The 23,972-nt window shown below is 38.4% G+C and overlaps 1 protein-coding gene across 10 annotated transcripts in view; it reads right to left on the reverse strand.

Annotated features, from left to right (window-relative positions):
• Window positions 1–23,972, reverse strand: part of LOC117409200 (protein furry homolog-like) — a 207,520-nt gene that overhangs the window by 119,280 nt on the left and 64,268 nt on the right. For 6 of the 10 annotated variants that reach the window (XM_034014855.3, XM_058997406.1, XM_058997402.1 and 3 more), the window contains exon 1: window positions 3,536–3,837. The exons of 2 other annotated variants lie outside the window; for them this stretch is intronic. In XM_034014855.3, coding sequence (XP_033870746.3) covers window positions 3,536–3,740 — 205 coding nt within the window. In that variant the 5' untranslated portion in view covers window positions 3,741–3,837. Of the gene's footprint in view, window positions 1–217; window positions 237–3,535; window positions 3,839–23,972 lie in introns of those variants that run through there. 2 more of the 10 variants (XM_058997395.1, XM_058997437.1) reach the window with 2 other exon arrangements.

The raw sequence follows: 23,972 nt of genomic DNA on the forward strand, positions 1-23,972 counted from the left end.
ATGACTAGATTTGACACTATAATCCACACGGGGCACCTCCACAAATTAATTCTAATTGTTAACCATATAAACTGATTTGAGTCGCAGTACATGCACAAAAATTGCAGCAGTTTTCAACTACCCATTAGGTGATCCAGGTTTCTGTATTTCTTAAAATTTTAAATAAATAAATAAATAAATAAATAAATAAATAATCAAATAAGTGAATGGACCCTACCTGTGTTCTCTCCTATAGCTGTTGTTTAGCTCCAGAGGCATTCCTAACTGACAGTCCTGTCACTGCACAGTTCTGCTCAGACCAGAGAGAACACTTCATTCCATTACCAGAGGACACAAATAGAAATAAGGAGATCATTTTAAAAGAGGATTCAACCACCATTTGTTCCTGCAAGAGCCCTAGATCTGTGCATCTGTGCATTCAGGAGAAAATATCAGGATAATTTGACTCATTACAGCGGATTTTTAATTTAAAAAAAAAAAAAACAATTTTCAAAAGGCCATTAAATCACAAAACATTAAAAGGCCAGGTTTAAATGGCAGAATTCACATTATAGTAATTTACCAAAGAGCACTCTGTAACCCGATTTACAACTTGCCTTCCACTCTCCTTCCTAATACTGTACAGGATAATAAACTCATGCCTTCACAAAAACGTCAAATCTAAAATTTAAAAGAACTCTACTAAATAAAAAATGAAAAACTGTGAATTTCTTTATTGTTCCACCAGTATTTGTGGCGTTCATTTAATCAATCATCATCATCATCATCATCATCATCATCAGGGTAAACTGTGGGATTTTTATAAAAAGCTAACCTTTGTTATTAGCAGATATGGTCAATATTGTAGCTATTGTTCTGCTGCAGGATGCAGACACATGTTTGTTTATTTTCTACTTTACATTCCAGAATGTGGTACGTGTACTACCTCATTACTGAACGTGCTGGATCTCTTTAGAAAAACTGTGGCTGGTATTGTATCTTCTAATATATTAATCTCTCATTCAAGGGTAAGTTTGACTAGAGACCTTTCCCACAGGCTGAATGGGCAGAACCAGTCTGCTATCTTTACAGACCACTAACATTTAGTCAACGCAGGTTAAAACCTTAATTCAAACTTGTTTTTATTGAACAGTCAATGCAAGACAGATGCATGTTTGCACTCACTTTCCTGGCCAATAGGCGACAGAGTGCTTACTGAAGGCCTCAGACAAAAGCCAGAGATTATAAATGAGGAGACAATTACTACAAAGTGTTGACCAATAAAAGATCTCTAGATTCAGATATTTGTGAATAAAATATGAGGACATCAAAAGTAGATGATGCATATTTATTTTTAATGTATTTTCTTCCTGGGACCAATTTGATCTACATTATGCAAAACCCTTAACCTTCTTGGCAGACAGCAACAAGGATTGGACAGCTCTATCCGATCCTGCTGCCAATAGCTGTAAATAGCATTACACCTACAGGCTTATGCTGGAAAACAGAGAAACCAAATGGCATAAAATCACGCGCTTTTGAACTTTAACGTTTGAACGTTATTTGATCCTCTGACGTCTAAACGTCTGCTGTATCTTAGGATACAGTGTAGGGCTGCTTATTACAATGTCAGAGTCAAAATAAAACAGCATTTAAATCAAAATATTGTGCATTTCCTAGAAAATATTGAATAGATAAAAATCAGGTATAAATCATTAAAAATCGACGTCCAGTTAAAAAAAAAAAAATCCTGTAATTTTTCAGTAAAATTCAGAATAAACCGGAAACGCGGAATACTGCTTGTACATCTCGAAAAATTGTTTCAAAAAACACTTTGCACTTCCTTGCTGTAAAAATGTTTTGATTTTAACACAATTTAGGTGCATCACAAAACCTACTGTAATTGTATTGTAGCCACCAGTATGACATTTAGTGTTCTTGTGCTGTTTTTTGTATGTAATGTTAGCATGTCTAGATCAGGGAGTGCCACTCGGGTGATTGTGGGCTGATTTCATTGGTCTGGTCTGTAACTTGTTAAAATATACCACTGGCTCATAATGTGGCTCTAACGCAAATCAACAGGGACAATGAGTTCACAGGCAAAATACGTCAAGCTCAGTTTGATAAGCATCATATCTTAAGTGGATTTTTACCTTTCACCTACTTGAGTGTACAGCATACTGCTAATTCAACAAAGGCGTTGACATTTTTTTTTGGACTAACGGTCAGTAGAAGTGGGCTGGGATAACATTTTCACGGTATAACTGGTATACAACAAAGGCTTACTAAAAATTGAGAAATACTACAGTACACCCTCGCTATAACGTCCTTTATTATAACAAACCTTCGGCTATAACGAACCTGGCCCTTGGACCCCAAATAAAATAAATAAATAAATAAATAAAAAAGAGAATATAAATACAAACTGTCAACATCCTGGTCTGTACACACGGGATGCCACCTCCGCAGTGAAGTCAACTCTATGCCTCTGAAATGAAAATCATTTCATGTTGCTGCAAAGCTGGATACTATATTGATTGTTTGTAAAAAGGAGCAACGCAGGCATATCTCTGTCGTGAATATAGGTTGTCAAAAAGAACTCTGTTTTTTGGCTTGTTCAGCAACCACGCGGCAAAGCAAAATTGATTAAAGAAAAGTCAACAACTAAAAAAACTTGAGGATCTGATGAACTTTTCATGTTGGGCTGAGTTGGAATAAAAGCTCAGCTTGGGATTCTTGTAGGGCTGTGTTTGAAGGTTTGTTGGCTAGCCAGGAATTCGAAGGTAGTTTTAAACCTTCGAAGGTTCGTCAGGTGGCATTCACGCACTGTGTTTTTTTTTGTTTTTTTTTTTCTGTTAAGAGAAAACGTTTGACAATGTGTGAATACTATAATTAAATCACACTAAATGTCACTCGCATGCAAAAATTGGATCTTTGGATTTGTATAATGCACATTACGTAAACAAAAGTTGTATTAAAATCCAATACCAATCTAATACCAAACAGTGTCAAGAACCAGTATAAGAACTGAAAACAAAATAAAACACCCAGTGAACAGTGTCACCAAACTGTCCACAACCCAAAGTATTTTTGTTTTACATTAGTATGCACTCCCTATTTTAACTTATTCCTCAATTGGAATGAAGCACATTTTCTTTTCAGCTACTGTCCTAGGATCTGACATATGGTGCTGCTATACTGTACATAAATCCTGTCTTTCAACATTCACTGAAGTTTATCCAAATCATCGTTTCAAAACTTTACAAACATTCTACTACAATTGCAAATATTTACTTAATTCCATAATTCACAATACAAGCAGTTATAAAGCTACAATGTTAACCAGAACTTGGAAAATATAGTGGAAATACTAATTGAGACACTGGATAATAAGGTCCGGCTTAGTTGCCTGCTGAAGATTTTATTTTTGACTCACAAATTCTCCAGTGAGCAATCACTATCCTGCCTATGCTACTCAGCAGTAAGTGCTGACCGGCTACATTATTAATGCACCAGGCCAAAGCCAGGGCTGCAGTCCAGCTGTGCCATACTGTACCTTTCAGTCTAATTCTAGTTGATCTGTCCAATCTGAACCCCCGGTGACCCATCTCTTCATCCTCATCAATAGTCTGCCCCATGGAAAGCAGACTGACGCGTTTCATTTTGAGGAGCCTGGGTGAGCTGTCTCGCACAGTGCTCCCCACCTCCAACACCACATCCCCAAACATTACAGCAGGGGCAACTCGCTTTAAAAAATCCATCCTCCTTCTTCTTCAGTCTACATTCCTGCTTGAGTGTAACAAATCAGTACAAGCTACCATCCTTGTGTAGTACAGTACAGTGCCTACACCCGGTTACCTGTTTGCAAAGTTAAATAAATAAACAGAAGTAGAAGGTGGAATATTTGTTCAGCTCTACACGGTGATGTAATTCAGAACATGGGTGGTGCCACAAAACTACAAGTCAACTGCCAAGTGCTATTGGGCGGGATTTAGACCATGTTTCAGGCTGATAACATGCAATCGGGAAGGATGCCAGGTCTAACACAAATGACATTGAGTAAACACTGACAACCAGTACCATGAAGCTCTGCTGATTTGGTTACCATTCATTTAAACAAGTATTTTTAATATAAAGATTCCATCACTTAGACTATTTTTAGAACACAAAGGTTACAGTATGCATGCTCTGCTGACCAAGGGCATGTGTTTAATGAGCACACACTGTAAAAAGGGTGGAGTGCTCAGTTGCTAGAACTGCAGCCCTTACCATGATTTTTTTTTTTTTTTTATGAACTACAGTACCTTGCTCCCAGAAGAATATTGTAGGTTTCAAGGTCTTGCTTTTTTTCTTCTTCGTCTAAAAACAGTGCCACCTTTATGTTGAATACATTTAAAAAGATGCTATTATAATTCTCTCAGCAGTATAAAGGTGGCAAGAAAGGAACAAATTATTTTTGTTTCACTTGCTCGATTCGCTCACTAGCGCATAACAGAGGGTTATTTTTAGGCTAATTGTAGGTCAAGTTTCTTCCACTAACAACAAGAAAAGAATTCTAGCCATCTTCCATAGAGGGGCATAACTGCTAGTGCATGCTTTACAGAGCTGATTACACACAGCAAAGGGAAGGGCTGTGTGGGAGCAGAGGTTATAAGAGCGACTGATAACAGAATTATGTGGAAAACAATTAAGTATGAAACTAAAACTAAGACATTACTTGTTATTCCTAATAAAAGGGATTAAGAAATGATTAACTGAAATTGATTCTGCAATATATTTGTTTGTGAATATGCTAAAGCAGAGTCCTGACCCAACCCGACCCGCTTTAATAAGACCTGCAACCAGAACCTGCAAGTGTTTGTCCTTTACCTACTGCTTGCATCCACTGACTGTTTCACGCTCTCACATTCACACACAGATAGATCTACCATTCTCCACAGATTGAGTTTATACAATAGGCTATACAGCATAGTAGCTCGCTATAGTGGTGTGGATATATTTTAACATAGCAACATATTAACTATCTCTACTTACTTTATTTAAAAATACCTGTCCATTCCTTTCGTGCCACAAGTTGAAAGGGAGCTACACCTGTGCTTTTGCAGAGATGTACCAGTTTTGTGGCTGTCGTTCACAAAAACATAATGACGGGTTTTACAAGCAACAAATCGAGTCACAAATCAAACAAGCGGCAATACAAACCGAGAAGACTGCTGAGTCAGCTGACTCCTCCCTAATTGCCTCCTGCTTTAGTGCAGGAAATACAGCTACATTTACCTTCTAATACGTTATTTAGGAAAGGGTTACAGACGAGTACGCTGAAAGGACAGAAAATGTTTTTGGTGATTCAAATTCCGACCCAAGCCTGACCTGAAAATTACATTTTTTTGGCCTGCACCCGAACCGCGAAAAAGTTAATTCCGACCCGAACCCGACCCGCTTTTGCAGGTCACCCGCGGGTACCCGACCCAATGCAGGACTCTATGCTAAAGTATTTTAAACATTAACATTTTATCCAATTAGTGACTGATCAATACATGTGAGAGCTTAACAGTCAAAAAGGTCATGCAAGAAGTTCAAAATTAACTTCTGAATTTTAGAGTAATACATCCTGTCTGATGTCCTTAAACTGGCAAAATACACTTTGTTAATGTTGATAGTTATGAAAGGGTACTAATGTTTTGCTTGCCTTTGTTTTGTGCATGTTTCAACTTTTTTTCGGATGTATTGTTTAGTCTCTTTTTATCCATTTGAACATGTCATTTTGTAATTTTTTTGTCATTAACATGGCGATTGTTAGCTTGACCTGCAAGCAGATATTGTTTGTAGATTTCTCATACCTGTACACTAGCTTTAAAAAAGTGGTGCAATTTATTTATAAAACTTATATTGTGGTCTATGATTTTATGTAGTCCCCACAAATCTTTTTATTTAAAAATACTATTTGCGGTTAACACAACCATAGGCACACTTCTACAAAAAAAAAGTGACATTATACCTTTTTTTCGTTTATTAGCTACATGTGGTAGGTTATTGATATTTTACTGAATATTGGCAACTGGAAGAACCGTGATATCGTTTTTAATATACCTGTTATTATTTATTTATTTTGCTTAAGGTGACATACATATTGCACTTCAGATACCCAGCACGCATCGTTGTCAACGAACTGTGTCACTTTTATTTGAATAAAAGTATCAGATTACAGCCAAATCCATCTACAATGTCTACACTAGGCTAAGACTGTAAAAGTTTGGTGAAGATTGGTGCAAAGTCGAGGCATTCATCGTGTTGACCTTGCAGAGTGTGACACACAGCCAGAGACGGATGGACAGACACGATTAGGCAAAATTGAAGGTTAAAAACATTTACGTTAACATTTATAACCAAGTCTGTATTTCCTGTACTGTAAAACATGAAACTGTGTCTATGTGAATGCACTGGTTTATTCTGGGTACAGAAAAGAATGCCACCCCCCCTCCATCCATGCATTTGAATATTAAACCATTTGTAAGGGAATTTCAGTCATGTCCTCCAATTTGTTTCATTTTAAAAACAGAACATTTTATATACACACATTATATCTATATATATATATATATATATATATAGATATATATATATATATATATCTATATACATATATATATATATATATATATATATATATATATATATATATATATATATACACATATATATATATATATATACATACTTTTTTTAGAGACCAACCCATATATATATATATATATATATATATATATATATATACTTTCATTAGAGACCAATCCAATGTTCTGAGGCTGAGAAACGGTTACATTGCAAGAGCAGGGTGATGCACTATCATCAATGTTCAAACTGCATCCAAAATGCAGTGCAATGTATCAGAGTAAGGGAAACCCTGCATGGAATGATAAACTGTCAAGGTTTTTAACACATAATAATTTAGTTAATCAAGACCTAGCAGTGTGGAGTAGTGGTTAGGGCTCTGGACTCTTGACCGGAGGGTCGTGGGTTCAATCCCCAGTGGGGGACACTGCTGCGGTACCCTTGAGCAAGGTACTTTACCTAGATTGCTCCAGTAAAAACCCAACTGTATAAATGGGTAACTGTATGTAAAAATAATGTGTAAAAAAATACTGTAATTGTATGTAAAAATAATGTGATGTCTTGTAACAATTGTAAGTCGCCCTGGATAAGGGCGTCTGCTAAGAAATAAATAATAATAATTTAAAATAAATAAATAGGGACTTATCTGTTTTGTTACACTAAAAGACTAAATGCAATCACTTTCATTTGTTTTTCAATTACTCTTTGTTAAATATAAGAAACTAACCGCTTCAGTTAGGATTACATAACACCGGTATTATCTTGCCAGTGGGCTAGATTCCTGTATAGAGACATTAAAAGTTGGAGTAAGAAGAATTTTTTTTTAATTTTTTTTTTTAATTTTTTTTAAACACACCCCTTTTCCAGCATCACTTTATTCAAACCATTTTCATATAAATGGAACAAAAAAAACAACAAACCTGAATTTTAACATTACGATTCTTTGTCTTTCTGTTTCATTTGGATATACAGTAAATGTCCAGTTGTACAGCCTTCCTATAGGAGTTAGGGTTGTTGCCAAATTCATCCATTTTTGTATATTAATGCTTACCCTCAGTATCAAGAATGGTTTACCCACAAAAAACATGACAATTAAATGCACCAAAATACCCTACTATATGTTTTTCTTTTAAAATCAGAATATACCATAACACTACAATGTATGTGTACAATGTACAGTAAATAGCGTGTGTATAACTGGGACAGGGAGCCGGGTCACTGGTTCCTGCGCAAGTGTGTGTGCCTTGGAGAAATCAGTTGCGTCGCACAGCAGAAGTGTTGCTAAGCGACCAGCTGAGTGGTAGGCTCGCCCATACCTATGCGGATTGGGAGGCCTGGACTGGCTGGGAGGCCCGGACTGGCTGGGAGGCATGCCTGGGATGCTGCACAGAGCTCAAAAAGCAGCTGCGCCACAGCTGGGGGGGCCGGAAATCCAATGGACACAAAGACGGGCGCTGCATGTTTGTTGACATCAAAAGAGGGGAGCGTCTGCTCTGCAGGAGTTACTACTACAGAACCCTTTAACTGCAAGACGGTGCCTGTGAAGGCGCTTGCCTAGCCAGGACTGTCGGAATGGCCCGGAGTCGCTAGGAGGCCAGGACTTTGGGAGCAACAGAACAGAGGTAGGTCAGTTTAGAGGATGTTGATCCCAAAACAGTATAGCAAGGGTAGAGTAGCAGGACGTTCCTGTTAGTGGGACTAGCGCTCGCTATTTTGTGTGGCAATCTTTTATTTTTATCTTTGTTTTGCTTTGGTTTCTTTATTAAATGTGACATTAGGGCTACCATTCCCGTAGGGGTACGGATTGATCAAAATACCCTAAAATGTACTATGTATGTTGTAGTACAAATGCTAAATTACTTTGTCCAATGTGTTGAAATTAAATCTGCACGCCTTGGTGACGTATCAACACCAATGCTCTGTGTCTGTGGGTCAATGGCATTGGAATCACCCTGAGCTGTGGCGCAGCCGGTTTTTGAGCACTGTGCAGCATCCCGGGCACGCCCCCCAGTCAATCCGCACCTCCCGATCCGCACAGGTCTGGGCGAGCCTACCGCTCAGCTGGTCGCTAAGCAACCCGCCTCCTGCTGTGCATCGCAGATGATTTCTCCAAGGCACACACACTTGCGCAGGAACCAGCTACCTGGATCCCAGTCACAATAACGAATGTTCTCATATTTTAATCTATTATTATTTTATTATTATTATTATTTATTTCTTAGCAGACGTCCTTATCCAGGGCGACTTACAATCGTAAGCAAATACATTTCAAGTGTTACAATACAAGTAATACAATCTACAGTATCTGATCTCAACATAATGATGTAACAGTGCTGATTTTACTTTAAAATAGGGAAAGTAATGAACTTTGTGCTAATGCTAGCAATTTAACACAAAACACACAGCAGTGATTCTTTGGCTCCACCTGCTTTTAACAGTGAACTGAGAATGAAAAAAAAAAACCCTGCAAATCCTGCAGTAGAATTTCAGGTATACTTCCATCTCATTCAAAATGTTGCCTGTTCTGTAAATGCTACTGTAAGGGCAGAACATTTCTCAGGGGGTGTAAAAAAAAAAATATTTCCTTTGTAAACCAATATGAATCTGTTTAAAAATGAAAATCTATGCTTGCCATCTAGCATATGCTCCTTTCAAAACTATACCAGTACATTTGAATATAAATGAATGGAAGTGCATGGCACTGTATAAGCTAAAACTCCTTACATATTGTAGGAGGAAACAACCTGCAACCCATATTCGTGCCATCCTTTTCTGAAACCAGATTAACATACCATACACTAGTAAGGTTTATTAGGGCGGGTGGTGTTTTCACATTAGAGAAGCTGCACAAACCACTTCCTAGTTGTTTTAGAAATTGGTCTCATTTTCCCTGGGAAAATCTTAATCTAATCCTCATATTTTCCCTACAGGAACTTGCGCAGTGCGTTCAGGAAAACATAGATCACAGATTGCCAAATACTCCTTGTGAAATAAAATGAAACCAGACTATTTTTTTAGTCCAAACAGATGTGACAAATAAATGTTTCCTTGTAAACACACACAAAGCCTTTGGTACTTACAGTAGTACTGTAAAGTTCTTAAGGGCACTTTCACACCTAGTTCATTTGTAAGTGATTCAAATCGTGCTTCACTTGCAAACAAACTCATTTTTTTCAGATTTGCTTCAGTTTGTTTCACACCAGAAAAATTAAATCGAACTTTAGTTTCTTTTAAAGTGCAATCCAGACTAGTGTTCTATTGGTTTCACATTGCACTTTTCCAAACGCACTCAGCTCGCTTGCTGATTACTAAGCGGATGTTCTCTCTGGAAAAAAACATTTTACATCATGCCCAACATGGAGAATACTTTTTACGTGCTGTGGCTGTGCTGTTGTCTGTGTATCTTTTGTTTTATTTCGTTTTCACAACATCAAATTATTGCGGAACAAATGGAACATGCCGACAGAGCGTCAAGTATTTGTCGGAAAAACACTGCTCTTTTGAAGGAAATGTGTGACCGATATCTGGTGTTTAGAAGACATTTCAAGCTAAAGCAAATATCACAGCAGCGTGCCTTTTATCATGCCTTACTGACCACAATGTCTTTCTACCAGAGACAACCTTGATTATGAAAAAGATTGACATACTGTACACTCAACCAACAGCAATTTAGCTGCTATTGATGACAACGACGACGACAACAACAACTTGTGTGTCGAGATACAGATGCAACATAGGAGCTGGTTTACTAAAATCGGATGGAGCAGCGCAAATGCAAAGCTAATGTCTGTACCGCTTTGTCTTGGCACAATGTTTTCCCTGCGAGTGTATATGGTGCAATTATAATGAAGCCAGACACATTACAAGTACTAAATCATTACTCGGCTGTGTGGTCCAGTGGTTAAAGGAGGTCCCCAGTTCAAATCCCACCTCAGCCACTGACTCATTGTGTGACCCTGAGCAAGTCACTTAACCTCCTTGTGCTCCGTCTTTCGGGTGAGACGTAGTTGTAAGTGACTCTGCAGCTGATGCATACTTCACACACCCTAGTCTCTGTAAGTCGCCTTGGATAAAGGCGTCTGCTAAATAAACAAATAATAATTTCATATGTTTCCTATAACTTTTCTTTGTCTTGTGACAGTTTTGCTATTATTATGCTTAATTATTACATGGTTCTCGAAGGTTTCACATATAAACTCCAAGCGACCCACATCCAACTTCAAACGAACTAGGTGTGAAAGTGCCCTAAGTTTCCTTGCACAGTAGCCAGCAGGTCAGAGCTTTCATAAACCTGCTCCACCACTGGTGCCTAAAAAAATCCCCTGCCATAAGTCATTGTCCCGTCTTTTACATCAATTACTGGCAGAACATCAAAGAAGAAAAATAAATGGTATCTTATTTGGGCTATCCACTTATCTACTGTGGCCTACATTGGCAAGTACAGTCTGAATCCGTGTCATACCCATGTGACTTTGATCTTTCTGCATCCATATGAAGCTTTATTTTAACTTTAAAAAGCTCTGTCTCTCTCTCCTGACAAAGCAGCACTGTTACTTTTGTACAGCATTTGTACAGTACAAAAATTCAAATACTGATGTGGAGCAATATTGTAAAATGAAATTAAACTTGAAATGTAGTCTATAAATAAACAAACAAACAAACAAACAAACAAACAAACAAACAAACAAACAAAGTCTGTCAACCTGTTATAAAAATGTATCTTTTTCAAATGTCAAAAACAAATTAAAATCACTTTTTCATTTTTCCCTGTTTAATACTTTTTCCCCGGAGGGGTACGTATTGATCAAAATAACCCTAAACTGTATTATATGCTAAATTACTTTGTCCAAAGTACTGCACTATTTGTTTTTTTAAATAATATTACCATTATTAAACAATAACAAAGAGTTCAAATGTTACTGTTGGGGTCTTTTTTTTATTATTGTATTCCTAATCCTCATGTTTGAGATATTTATGTATTCTGTATTTTTGTAAATATAAGATACTGTAGTCAGTGATCCACATAAAATGTAAATACACTGTAAATCAAAAATATATATATATCAATTGACATCTAACACAATAATCAGTTTGTGGTTCCGTTTTTAGGATTAAACCTGTGTGGTAGCCAAATGAAGAGATAGTGGGTTCAAATCTAGGTCAGACACTGACATCACTCATGTGGAACTGGACACCAACAGAAAACCACTAGATGGTCTGCAGCAACAACTTGCATAAATCATTTAGAAGATATATTTTTAAAACGAAAGTTTGAAAGCAAATTACAGGTTCATTTTAAGTCAAAGGGTGCAACATACTAACAATAACAACTATACAACTATAATAACAACTAACAATTTGGAACATTACAAGGAAATCACAGTGTATGAGGGAAACCTGATGTATGTACTGTGCAGTATATAGTACACTGTAAAATAATACTTTAACACTAAGCAACAGCAACACAGTTATAATGTGTTCTGTTAACTGTGAAAACTATAACATATTGAACACTAAACTATATTACAGTTGTGATATGAATGGGATTTATACTGTAAGTGCACTGTAATAAGATGCTTTTCTGGATCTATAGTAACTCCCTGCTCAATCTTCACCTGCAGATTACAGGTTTTTGTTGCTTATTCAGCAAAGTTCTCTAGGACAAGACTAATTTATTTGCATGTGTTCATTTGATCAGAGGCACTCTATCACTCTATAGAGCAGGTGTACAGAGTCTGCTCTATTAGGGAGAAACATACTGATTTGGGGCTTTTCAAGCAAGGGATACAACACAAACAAACTGCAAAGTCATAATGAATTGTCAAACATGAATCCAATGGAGACCAAAAAAAAAAAAAGGAGCAACTATGCAGAGACCCGAAGCCCATTTAAAAAGGACTTCATTTTGAAAGACTGATGAACAGACAGTGAATCATTAATGAAGGGGCTTTTTAAGTCATTTCAACTGCACAGTAACTATGCAATATTAAAAAGAGCTTAAAACAAACAAACAAAAAATTACAAAATATATTTAACATAATCCGTTTTATGATTCTTTAAGCACTACTGTACTGTAGCTCATCTGCTTGGCTGTTTTAAAAAAAAATGTAACTACTTATGTGTTCCTGAACACAGGCCCATTTTTAACACTGATCATAAGAACCTTGCAACACAACAATGCCATGGTTTGCTGAAAAGGTAGCTCCACAAAGCAGCTGCACCAGGAGACCTGAGAGACTGCTCAGTTTTGCAGACAAACAGCAGGGGGCATTTTCTTCCCTGATGAGGGACAGCCAAAGGCCGCCCTCTAGTGGAAAAAACACACATTTCAGTGAATGAATGAAAGAATAGTAGATGGGAAACAGCTGAATGCGAAGAACATTCACATGTTGTAATAAAAGACTCACACTGTATTTGAACATGCCACAATGTCCAGGGCATTTTCCAACCCAGTCAGCAAATTAATACAGTATTCAATTACCTTTGCTATCACATATCTGGTACTTTACCAAAGAAAATAGTAAGTCTGTTTACTGTGTAATGCTACAGCTTCTGTGCATGATCACCCCATAGCAGACATTAATATATATATATATATATATATCTTTTTTTAATCCATATTTTTATTTTTTGGAACTAAAGGTGAAGCCCTGAACATACGGTATATTTAGAGCCCTGTGTTTTTCGCAAATATGAAATAGCACGAAATAAAATGAAATGCAACCTACAAAATGACATGCAAAAATAAAAAGCCATTATAAAGCAAATAGTATTTCGTTTAAGTAGGAGGCAGAAAACAAAAGAGATGCTTGTTTCTTTCAAAAGGGCTTTTAAATCAGCACGCCTTGCTCTCACACACAGAGACCACAGCTCTGCCAGCTACTCAGGTTACAAGACCAACAACAGCAGAACAAAATGGTATCGCTGCGCCTTCTTTTCACCTTATACCCCCCTATTATTGGCTCTCATCCACACACTAGGACCAATGGGCACGGACAAAGAACAGCCAATGAGGACAGACAGACAACAGTCAATCATAGGTGAGACACAGAACATGCCCACACACAGGCTAGGAATACACAGACACAGACAGAGGTAAACAAAACAGCGGTGTGAAAATACAGAGCGGGAGGGGAACACAATTACAGCGGAAATTACAGTACACAAACACAACTGCACGGATAGCTACAACAGAATTACATTTTTTAACTTGGAGGTCAATACAAAAAATCTTCAAATAAATACTTGCAATCATAGTTGTCAAGGTTCAGCCATTACCATAGACAAGGTCTAAAGGGAAACAAAAGCTCTGACTAGCACTTGCGCAGATGTATAATTTTGAGCGAGTCATTTGGGAATTAATTGTGATGACAGAGAAAAAAGACAGTTGTTTCTAAAATACCTAAACCATGCATAACAACGGTGACAAAATAACTATGCACAGATTTTGCAACTATCGGCTGGAATGTGAGTCGAAAGATACCGTTGTTAAGCATTAGCTGTTTGTTGCAATAGTAGGGCATATATATATATATATATATATATATATATATATATATATATATTATCTTATTGTATTTTTATAGCGGGCATGGGCAGTATTTACTGTAAATAGGCAGTTGATTAAAGAGTGGGGGACTGTACAGTACCTTTACTGCCACTAATGAGAAATTATGGTAACTAAATTTTTCAGTGCGAGGTCTGTTTTTATGTCAAAATGTTATAGAAAAAACAGAAAATGTTTAATAAAAATGACGTATGCAGTTAAAACATGATGTATACTATACTGTTATTGACATACAGGTAGTGGACAAAAAAAATGGAAACACCTGGGTAAATGAGGGACATAAAGTATGTTGAAAGCAAGGGCTTCCACACAGGTGTGGCTCATGCATTAATGAAGCAAATAACATCCCAGCATGCTTAGGGTCATGTATAAAAATGCTGGACAGGCCTGGTTACCTATAATTATGGCTAGCATGGCTGCAAGAGGAGACCTCAGTGACTTTGAAAGAGGGGTGATTGTTGGGGCGCGTTTGGCAGGAGCTTCAGTGACCAAGACAGCTCAACTTGCTGATGTTTCACGAGCAACGGTGTCTAAGGTGATGTTGGCATGGAACTCCAAGGGAAAGACATCATCAGCAAAGGGCAACAGTGGGCGGAAGCGCATACTCCAGGATCGTGATATCCGTGCATTAATTCGAAGTGCAAGGCAAAACAGGCGAGCAACTGTGGATCAACTGACTGCAAATTTCAACCTGGGGCGCGAGCAGCCAGTTTCATCAAAAACGGTCCGCTGAGAACTCCACAGAGCGGGATACCATAGTGGCCCAACGCCCTATTAAGTGATTTTACATTGGTGTTTCCATTTTATTGTCCACTACTTGTACATCTACTCGAGTTGTTTTATTAATGTGTATCTGTAATAAAACTAAAATTTGTGAAAAATAAAATTTGTTCTTGGTCTCTTTTAAATGCTCTTTAAAGTGGCTTTTTTCAGCTTACAGGCAAGCCCGCAGGCACCCGGCCAGACCAAAGGGTTTCGCTGGTGCGTCGTGAGCCGAGGACACCCTGGCCAACCTAGCCCTCCCTCCCCCTGTGCGGCACTCAGCCAATTTAGTGCCACCCCCCGGGAGCTCAGTCGGGAAAGGAATGGCCTGAACGCAAACCGGCGACGTCCAGACTATAGGGCGCATCCTGCACTCCGTGCAGAGTGCCTTTACTGGATGTGCCACTCAGGGGCCCCTCCTGAATATTTTTTTTTAATTGATCTATTAAACCATTTTGGCCATTTTGTTTTAGAATTCGATTGGTCTACTTTTGGGATGCATTTGTTTTGCACCTCTAGTACTACATTTTTGAAAAATAGCCATCCTACTTCTGTTAGTCTCTGTTTCATTCCTTCATAGTTTGCCTTTTTAAAATTGTAAACTTTAGTCGTTAATTTTGGTGTTTTAAAAAGCACTTCAAAATGAGACAATATTGTAATCTGAGTTTGCCAATGGTTCTCTGACCTCTGTTTAAGTTATTCTGTCTTCATTATTTGAAAAGACTAAATCAAGGTATGCCTCCCCTCCAGTTGGTGCCTTGACAAATTGCATTAGGAAGCAGTCATATGAGGCAAACACTACAAATAGTATTGTTTGGACAATGGAGTACATATACCTACAGTACCAGAACAACAAGGGTACAATTTCAAGGTATGAAGTATATTTTATAGACCAAAAGTAAAATTAAGTAACTTAAAAACAATACAATTTTATAATCTTACAGGACATCATGTTTATTAATGCTAACCCTGGTTTCACCCATGCTAAAAATGAACACATAATAGGTTGATAAATTATTACTTCATCAAAATTCTTTCTACAAAGAAAAAAAAAAAGAGCAAATAGCTAGCTATACCGATAGATCATCTTCCGTTCATCCTCCTCTCTTACCAGTCATGATTACTCCTCTTTCTTTCTGAACAAAATTAACAACATCTATTCTACGCTCTCCTGCCACAAACCCAGTTTACTACTTGACCACCTTGACTCTCCTCCGGTTGCCCCGGCTCTCTCCATTGCTGATGTCTCCGGCCTACTGCTGAAATCAACTACTGCCACATGCTCCCTGGACCCCTGGCAGACTAATCTTGTCCATCTCTGTGCTTCTGATCTTGCTCCTTCCATTATGCACACTCTCAACCTGTCGATGAACTCTGGCTCGGTTCCTGCTGCCCTCAAGCTTGCCTGAGTTACGCCGGTACTCAAAAAATCCTCCCTCGACCCGGCTATCTTATCTAATTTCCGTCCCATCTCCAATCTCCCTTTTGTCTCCAAAACTCTCAAAAGGGCTGTAGGCAGTCGCATTCGGAGGAGACCTAGAGGAAGTATCTGGGAAGCTGCTGCCATCAGGCCAAGGAGCTGCTGGAAGGTGGACACCATCAGTCTCTTCCCGAGCTGAAAAAGCTCTAGGCAGGACAAGAACCTGTGAACTGTTTCATCTGGGTGACCCCACGAGGACTGGACCTCATGCAGAAAGTCCAGGTGGACAGGCGGACCAGAGGTCTGCATAGCCGGAGCCAAGGGTCGATCAAATATCGCCTTCCTGAGCTCGCTTTGCTCAGGCCAGGGTACTTGTAGCGCTGTGGAGTTCCCCGGAAAAGGGAAGGAGAACTGAAAAAGTTTCCGACTCGGTGTCCTCAGTCTGAGGCCCGAGTTCCAGTTCCTGCTTCATTTCCTCATTAGGCTCATCTGAGGCTGTAAGAGACACAGAGTCGTCCTGCTGCCAGACAGTTTCGTCCTCAACCTGCTGTTCCATCAGTGGAACCACAGCACGGGGGGCAGATGGAGCAGTGTGCGTATCTAACAGGCTAGTCAACAAAGACTGCATTCTGACCACATTCTGTCCATCTGGTCTTTGAAACCTTCAGAGGGTGGGGCCCGAGAAGGCTTTGCCTTCTTTCTCTTGCGTGGGAGTGGAGAGGAAGAGGAAGAGGACGAGGATGAAGAGGAGCTTCTACCCTTGGAGTGCCGCCTGCGCAAAGTATGTGCAGGGTGTGGAGAGTCTCTCTGCTCCACAGAGGGAGAGTGCGACCTTTGAGCAGGGGTGAGAGAGTCTGAGGGCTCCTTTATCAGGCGTGCCTACAGAGTCTCAACCAAGCGTCTCATGACGGTAGAGCAGAACTCACAAAAACAGCAATCCTTTACGGCTTGAGATGCATGCTCAATCCCCAGGCGGGGCAAACAAAGTGTATCCCGGTTCTCTGGTGGGATGTTTGTATTGCACTGTGGGCACTGGTGGAACCCAGGCATGATTACCAGAAAACTGGCTCATGGGTAATGCAGTAATTTTTTTATATAGTACCCACAACTATCAGTGCAGGCTGATAGTACGCTACTAAGTGCTGTACGGGTCGGTGCGGTACCAGTAAACAATGCCCGAGTGGTACCGGTGTGGCCGCGGCACAGTACCGAGGTTGTTTGCGACCCGGTGCGGTACCGGTCGGTGTTGGTGCAGCTGCGGCTCGTGTGGCACTGAGGCTGCCGTGACCCAGTTCGGTGCACGGGCTGGTGCGGCTGCGGCTCTGCGATGCACGGGGTGGGTACTGGTGACCAATGCATGGGCTGCAGCTGCTGGTGCAGCCTGCTCGGTGCGGTGCACAGGCAACCGCGGTGGTATCAGGCGGGGCTGGAAGCAACCGCACAGACCACTGTCGGCGGCAACAACAACAACAACAACAACACCACCACCGCCGCAGAGCCTGTGTGTGCCCGCTTGATAGACTGAGCTAAAAAGCCTTCACAGCGTGCCCACCACTGTGGCATGAACACAGAGACAAGCTCACCAATTGGAAGGCTCCTGCCAACGGATTGGTCAGTGTAGCCGGCTAGCTGAACGTACAGGAGCGTGAGTAAGCAAACACAATCTGGTTCCAGAAAATGCTGCTAGCTGAAAAAAAAATCAGCAACTAACGTAGTGCACCTGGAAAAGAAAAACAGCAGAGAAAGCAGCACATAGGCAGTTCCTACCACTATACAAATAATCCAGTAACAACAGACACTGTTCAAAACAATATATACTACACACAATACACAAGTGCACACATTAGCCTGAGCCCAGACTAGGTAGCACTAATACAAGACTTGAAAAGCTTGAAAAATCTCCTCAGAGATACAATTCCAGCCGAAGTGAACTGTGACACAGAGGGTGAAATGATCTACAGGGGGGGAGGTGCAGGTGCAGGCAAGCCGTAGGCTCCCAGTGTGTCACAAGACCGCATACGGACTCACAAAACACACTCAAATCTTCTGAGAAAAAAAGCTTCATTATAAAAATTCAGCGATTAATTACACAAGGAAAGATACAATTGAATTATATACTTTTTTTTTTTTTAAACAAAACCTTCGCTTTCGATTAAACTGTTTGAAACAATGAATCTCTCTGCAGCTTGCTCGAATCGGGCTGAAAAGAAAATGGCGCTGTTGAACTTGCAACATGGAGTCTAGTCTCTTCCAGGAGGGGTGGAGACTGGCATGATGACGCTGCCGGTCACTGCAGGACAGCTTTGGTAAATCACAATTTTCAGGTAAACAAAGTTAACCCATTATGTAATGGATACATTTCATACTTGAAATGGAACTGTATTTTAGTCATGTGCCTTGGAGCTGTATTCCCCCATCCAAAGTGCACTATAAAGTACTTCCCATACTTTTACTAGTGAATATTTTATACCATCAAACACTGAACTGGGCCATTCACCCACTGACAGCAACCAGTTTATGTCCATCAGGACTGTAACAAAATTAAAAATACAGACCGTCTATCTCTATTTCCAAACAGTACACAAAACCTACATAAAGTCTGGTGACTCTACAAAGAAGTATAAGCTACAAATTAGGAGTAGCTTAGGTTTTTTGCATCTCTAGACTGAAATGGTTTCTGAGACCAAGGAAGTTACAAGTAATTTCAGCTTTGTCATAGGACTGTCGCAGAGTACATTCCTATTGCAATGTACAATACAAATCAAAAACTTGACCTAGAGAATATAGTGTCTCCATATTAACAAAAAATATGTTACCAATACACAGGCTATACTGCAAGACAATGATTCAATACAAGTTATGAGGTGCTGTTTCGTTAAGTGCTCCCTCATTATAATGCTGTAATTTAGTGCTATTGTGTTTTGCAAGTCACATAGCATTACAGTAAATGGTTGTCACTACCACATTATACAGTAATTCTGTGCTACTGTTACAGCTTTTTTAATGAGGAAGCACAATATAGTATGAAACAAACATTTACTTTCAGGAATGCTTCTCTTTCAACAATAAAATGCACGCATGCAAAAATAGATGACCTGACAAGTGTGAAACAACAGTACTTAATTCAACAAACCTTAACCATTGAATGACTTGCTTGTGAAGTGTGTTAGGTGCAGCTACAGTGAAAATACATTTAAATTACTTAAATTACTTAAATGTATTTACTTAATGTTTCTCACTGGAAGACAGCATAGATCTCAGTCCAGTCTGGCTTTCACCACTTTTTTTTTTTTTTTTTTTTTTTTTTTTTAGTGGTTTAACTGAATCACATAGAGGTCTTGCAGTGCAGATGTCGAACTGACCCTGCTGCACAATGCTAATGAAAGTTAGTGTGTTTTTTTTTTAAATTTATTTTTAAACATCATCCAAGGAGACAATCAAACTGGAACAAGAACAATGCCGTAAAGGAGCCCAGTAAGATCCCAATCTTTAAAAAAATGTGCAAGAGGAAATGCCGAAAACAATATAGCATTTCTACACTAATGGCACCAGGAGACGACAGTTGAGCTTGCAGCCATGAGAAAACAGGAAAAAGGTTAGTTACCATTAACCACAACTTTAACACAAGCACTATCTAATTATATAAAAAAAAAGACAGCTCACCTTTAGCAGACTCAACTCACAGGACTCAATTTTTCAGAGAGGAATACAATTATTAGAATGCTATAAAAAAAACTGTTTCTTGCTAGTTTTTTACCATTGTATTTGTTTTGATCTTATCCAAAATGTTGCCTTTGCTAGACCCAAGTTTATTTTCTTTACCGAAGAATAATTATGTCACTTACTAGCATGTGTGATAAGCTTCCTCTTCACAACGTTTAACGCTGTTTGCTTTTTTATAAAGAACAGATCTTGATCAGGACAAGTCTTATTTAATCTTTATTTATCTCTGCCAATCCACAAGTATATACTGTATGTGTTAGTTGTTATATTTAAAGCCAGTGGTTTAACTATCTAAAAACTTAGCAAGCTGTTGTATGTATTTTCTTGTTTAAGTGATACTTGTTCCAATACACCCTTGCCATCAGTATTGGCAGTGGTTTCTGAGTTGAATGTTTTCAGGGTGTGACCAATTCTTACCCAGAAATCAGTTGCTGGGCAGTTAGACAACTACTTGTTGTACAATATGATGCAGTACAGAAATAAATATTGTGTAACAGCAAAGTTTAACAAAAAGCAAGTCTTTGATAAATAAATAAGTCCTTTGTCAATGACAAACACACAGATTCCTTCCTACGCATGTACATTTTTCTAGAGTAAGGTTTTGAATCTAATTGGAGTGTCTTTGATTACTGTAGTTGCTGAATTGATTTCACCACCTACAAGTTAATTACATTGTCAATGCTTATCGCAAGTGTCTTTTGGAGCTACACTAAATACACGCAGTATGATGAAGTGATGAAGTGGTCGTCCAAGGCCTTGCTACAGTACATTACATCTGCATTTTAAAAATGTAAAAAGCATTTGTTATGTATTAAATTAAAATGGAATATAATTTAACTAAACTTGAGCTCAACTTACTGGAACTCTGCAGATGGTCAAATACTGGACTTGGATCAAGTAATATCTCCCTTGGTGAGTTCTCACGTGAAGAAGTGTGGAAAGTAGTGTCCTGCGATACCTCATTTAGGGAGCCTCGATACCATGCACAGTATGATATTCGAGATTATCCCCCCCAAAAGTACAAAAGTGCTTAAGAGGCTAATACACAGTTAATAATGCTACTGCATGGTGGATTTCTTGCTATTTAAATATATATCAGGGGTGTGCAATTTTTGAAAAAAACTGTGTCAATGGGACAAAATGCTTATAAATCTACTTGCCCTCTCATCGTCCCACAAAACACAAACACATACAGAACATAACTTAGAATTTTGCTTTTATTAAACAATCAATTAGTGGTTAATAATAATTTCTGCTTCATGAAATCAAATAAAGAAAACGTAATTCAGAACATACTTGCCAAAACTAAGCCCATCTATTTTTTGTGCATTATACATGGCAAGTCAGACTTCACACACCAGGCCAATACAGATACCTTTTATTATGAGGTGCAGAATTTCTGCATCTTAGGTTTCGGTTTCGATTACTGTGTATACCATGATTTTAAAGAGCAGCATTACCGGAGAGCACATTAAAATGACTTTACATAACCAAGAACGCTTATCGGCCAGAAAAGAAAAAAATATTTTTTTTTTTACAGAAGATGTTTTTAAGTTGACAGATCTATCTGATGGTGAACTTCTTCACATTACACATCCGTCAAACAATTTAGTGTAATATGAAAACCAGACACGCTACTTATCATTCTTTCTGATCATACTTCCTGAGTTTTGTGGTTACCACTCATACATTTACAGTTTTTAGGTATGAGATCAATAAATTATTTTTTACATTCAAACTATGTAATCATAGAGTATATTTCACCATAGTTTGAAAACATAATTCTCTTAATAATCTTCAGATTATCAGCTGGTTAGAAAGGTATAATATGGTATACTTTGTGGATATTTGTCCTGATACACAGGCCGAAAGTCACGTTATGTCAGTCAGACCTCAAACAGAATGTTCATGGGAGCGGAAGGGTTAAAGGATTGGTTTCTAAACTACACTACTCAGAAGAATGCTGATGATGCTTGTTTAGTATGTTTTGGTTTCCTATATGGCCGCTAGATAAAGAGAAATAATTGTTTTGTGGGCGTTGCACTCTCGGTGTCACAGTGCAAAGTTGTATTAAAAATAATTAAGTCAATCTACAGCTTTACAAACCTACTGCCATCTGATTGAGTAGCTTTTAAAAAAAAGAAAAAAATTGTTAAACTAAGGCAATGTAATATTGTTGCATTAATTTAAATAAGTTTGTTACTGTGTGTGACAGAGGGTATGTGAATTAAAAGGATACATGTATATTTGTGTACTCTGTATATATTTTTGAGTTTAGAGTTACGCGTTTTTTTTTTCATTTATATGTGCAATTTATGACATCACAGAAACCCTAGATGTAATTATTTTCCTGTAACTCACTGAAGCCCATCTATTATTCTATATATTGTAACAGAGCCGAGACTTATTCTGGTTTGTTGCCCCTATAAATACGGACCCAGGACACAGAAATTGATTTTTCAAGCGTGGTTGCTCTATTTTTAATAAACAAAACACAAACAAAAACAAAATAAACACCAAGCTCTCGTCAGAGCTAACTAAAACACACAGGAACACACTAAACTATAAAACAGGACAGCTAAGCTGTTTACCTGCCAAAAACAAAACCACCCAGTTCTTAACACTTACTTTTGACTGCTCAGAAGCAGAGCACACCTGCCTCCTTCTACTCAGCAGCCCAGTGCAGACTGACTGCACCTCTTAAATACCCTGCACCTGGTTCTAATTTACAATTACTTCCAGGTGCAGGGGAGAACTAACAAATTACACAGAAAAGGAAAATAATCAACACAACTAAATTAAAGAAACATCCCTTCACCCGTGTTTCTTCGGCAGGGAGGAATTTAACCCTCTCCCTACTTACAACATATATAAACGGCTGTCAAGCGGTAAAAAAAAAAAAAAAAACATCTCGGTTTTAATCTCATATAAAATTGATACAATTAAATTACTATGTCCATCTAATTTAAATCAGTTTTATTACTGATGCTATTATTATTATTATTATTATTATTATTATTATTATTATTATTATTATTATCATCCTTAACTGTAAATAGCTTAAAATGTATTTATTTATTTAACCAGGAAATGTACCAATTGAGACGGTCACCAAAATTTACTAAGGGCAATAGTTTAGAAATTACAAATACAGCCAACACAATAAAACATGCAGTTCAAGCTTGATCAGCAGCACACAGAGATCAGAAAACAAAATAAATACGATAAGTTATTCATTGTATTAATTTTAAATTTTAAAGTAAATGCAACAAGTAAACAATACCTGTTCATGTTTGTCATAAAAACAACAAGTAAACGACATCTGTTCATTTAACATTTAGAATTATAAAACAGTATAAATATAGGCCCTATGTCTTGTTCTAGTAGTTTACAATTGCTTACCTGCACTGTCTATTACTATCGCTATCTTATCAGTATCGGCAAATATGGGTAACTAACAATGGCGGCTGGTGAGGTCTGTGGCAGGGAAGGCGGGAGCGCTTGTGGAGAATTAGTGCGTTTGAGTTGTGGCTGAACCCAACTGTACGGCACGCTTATGCGTGTTTGTGTCATTCAGAGGAGCCTACCTGTGTATATAAGGGTGTCACCAAAGGACAAAGGACATTCTCCCAGAATGATTGTGGCTTGTCAATATGCATTTTAGCAAATTCCAGTCTGGCTTTATGTTTTTCTTTCAAAAGTGGAGTCCACCTGGGTCTTCTTCCATGGAGCCCACTTTCGCTCAAAAAGCGACGGATGATGCGATCAGAAACTGACGTACCTTCACCTTGGAGTTCAGCTTGTATCTCTTTGGCAGTTATCCTTGGTTATTTTTCTACCATTCGCACTATCCTTCTGTTCAATCTGGGGTCGATTTTCCTCTTGCGGCCGCGCCCAGGGAGGTTGGCT

The sequence above is a fragment of the Acipenser ruthenus genome, chromosome 2, assembly GCF_902713425.1.
Source record: "Acipenser ruthenus chromosome 2, fAciRut3.2 maternal haplotype, whole genome shotgun sequence".
Taxonomy (NCBI): Eukaryota; Metazoa; Chordata; class Actinopteri; order Acipenseriformes; family Acipenseridae; genus Acipenser; species Acipenser ruthenus.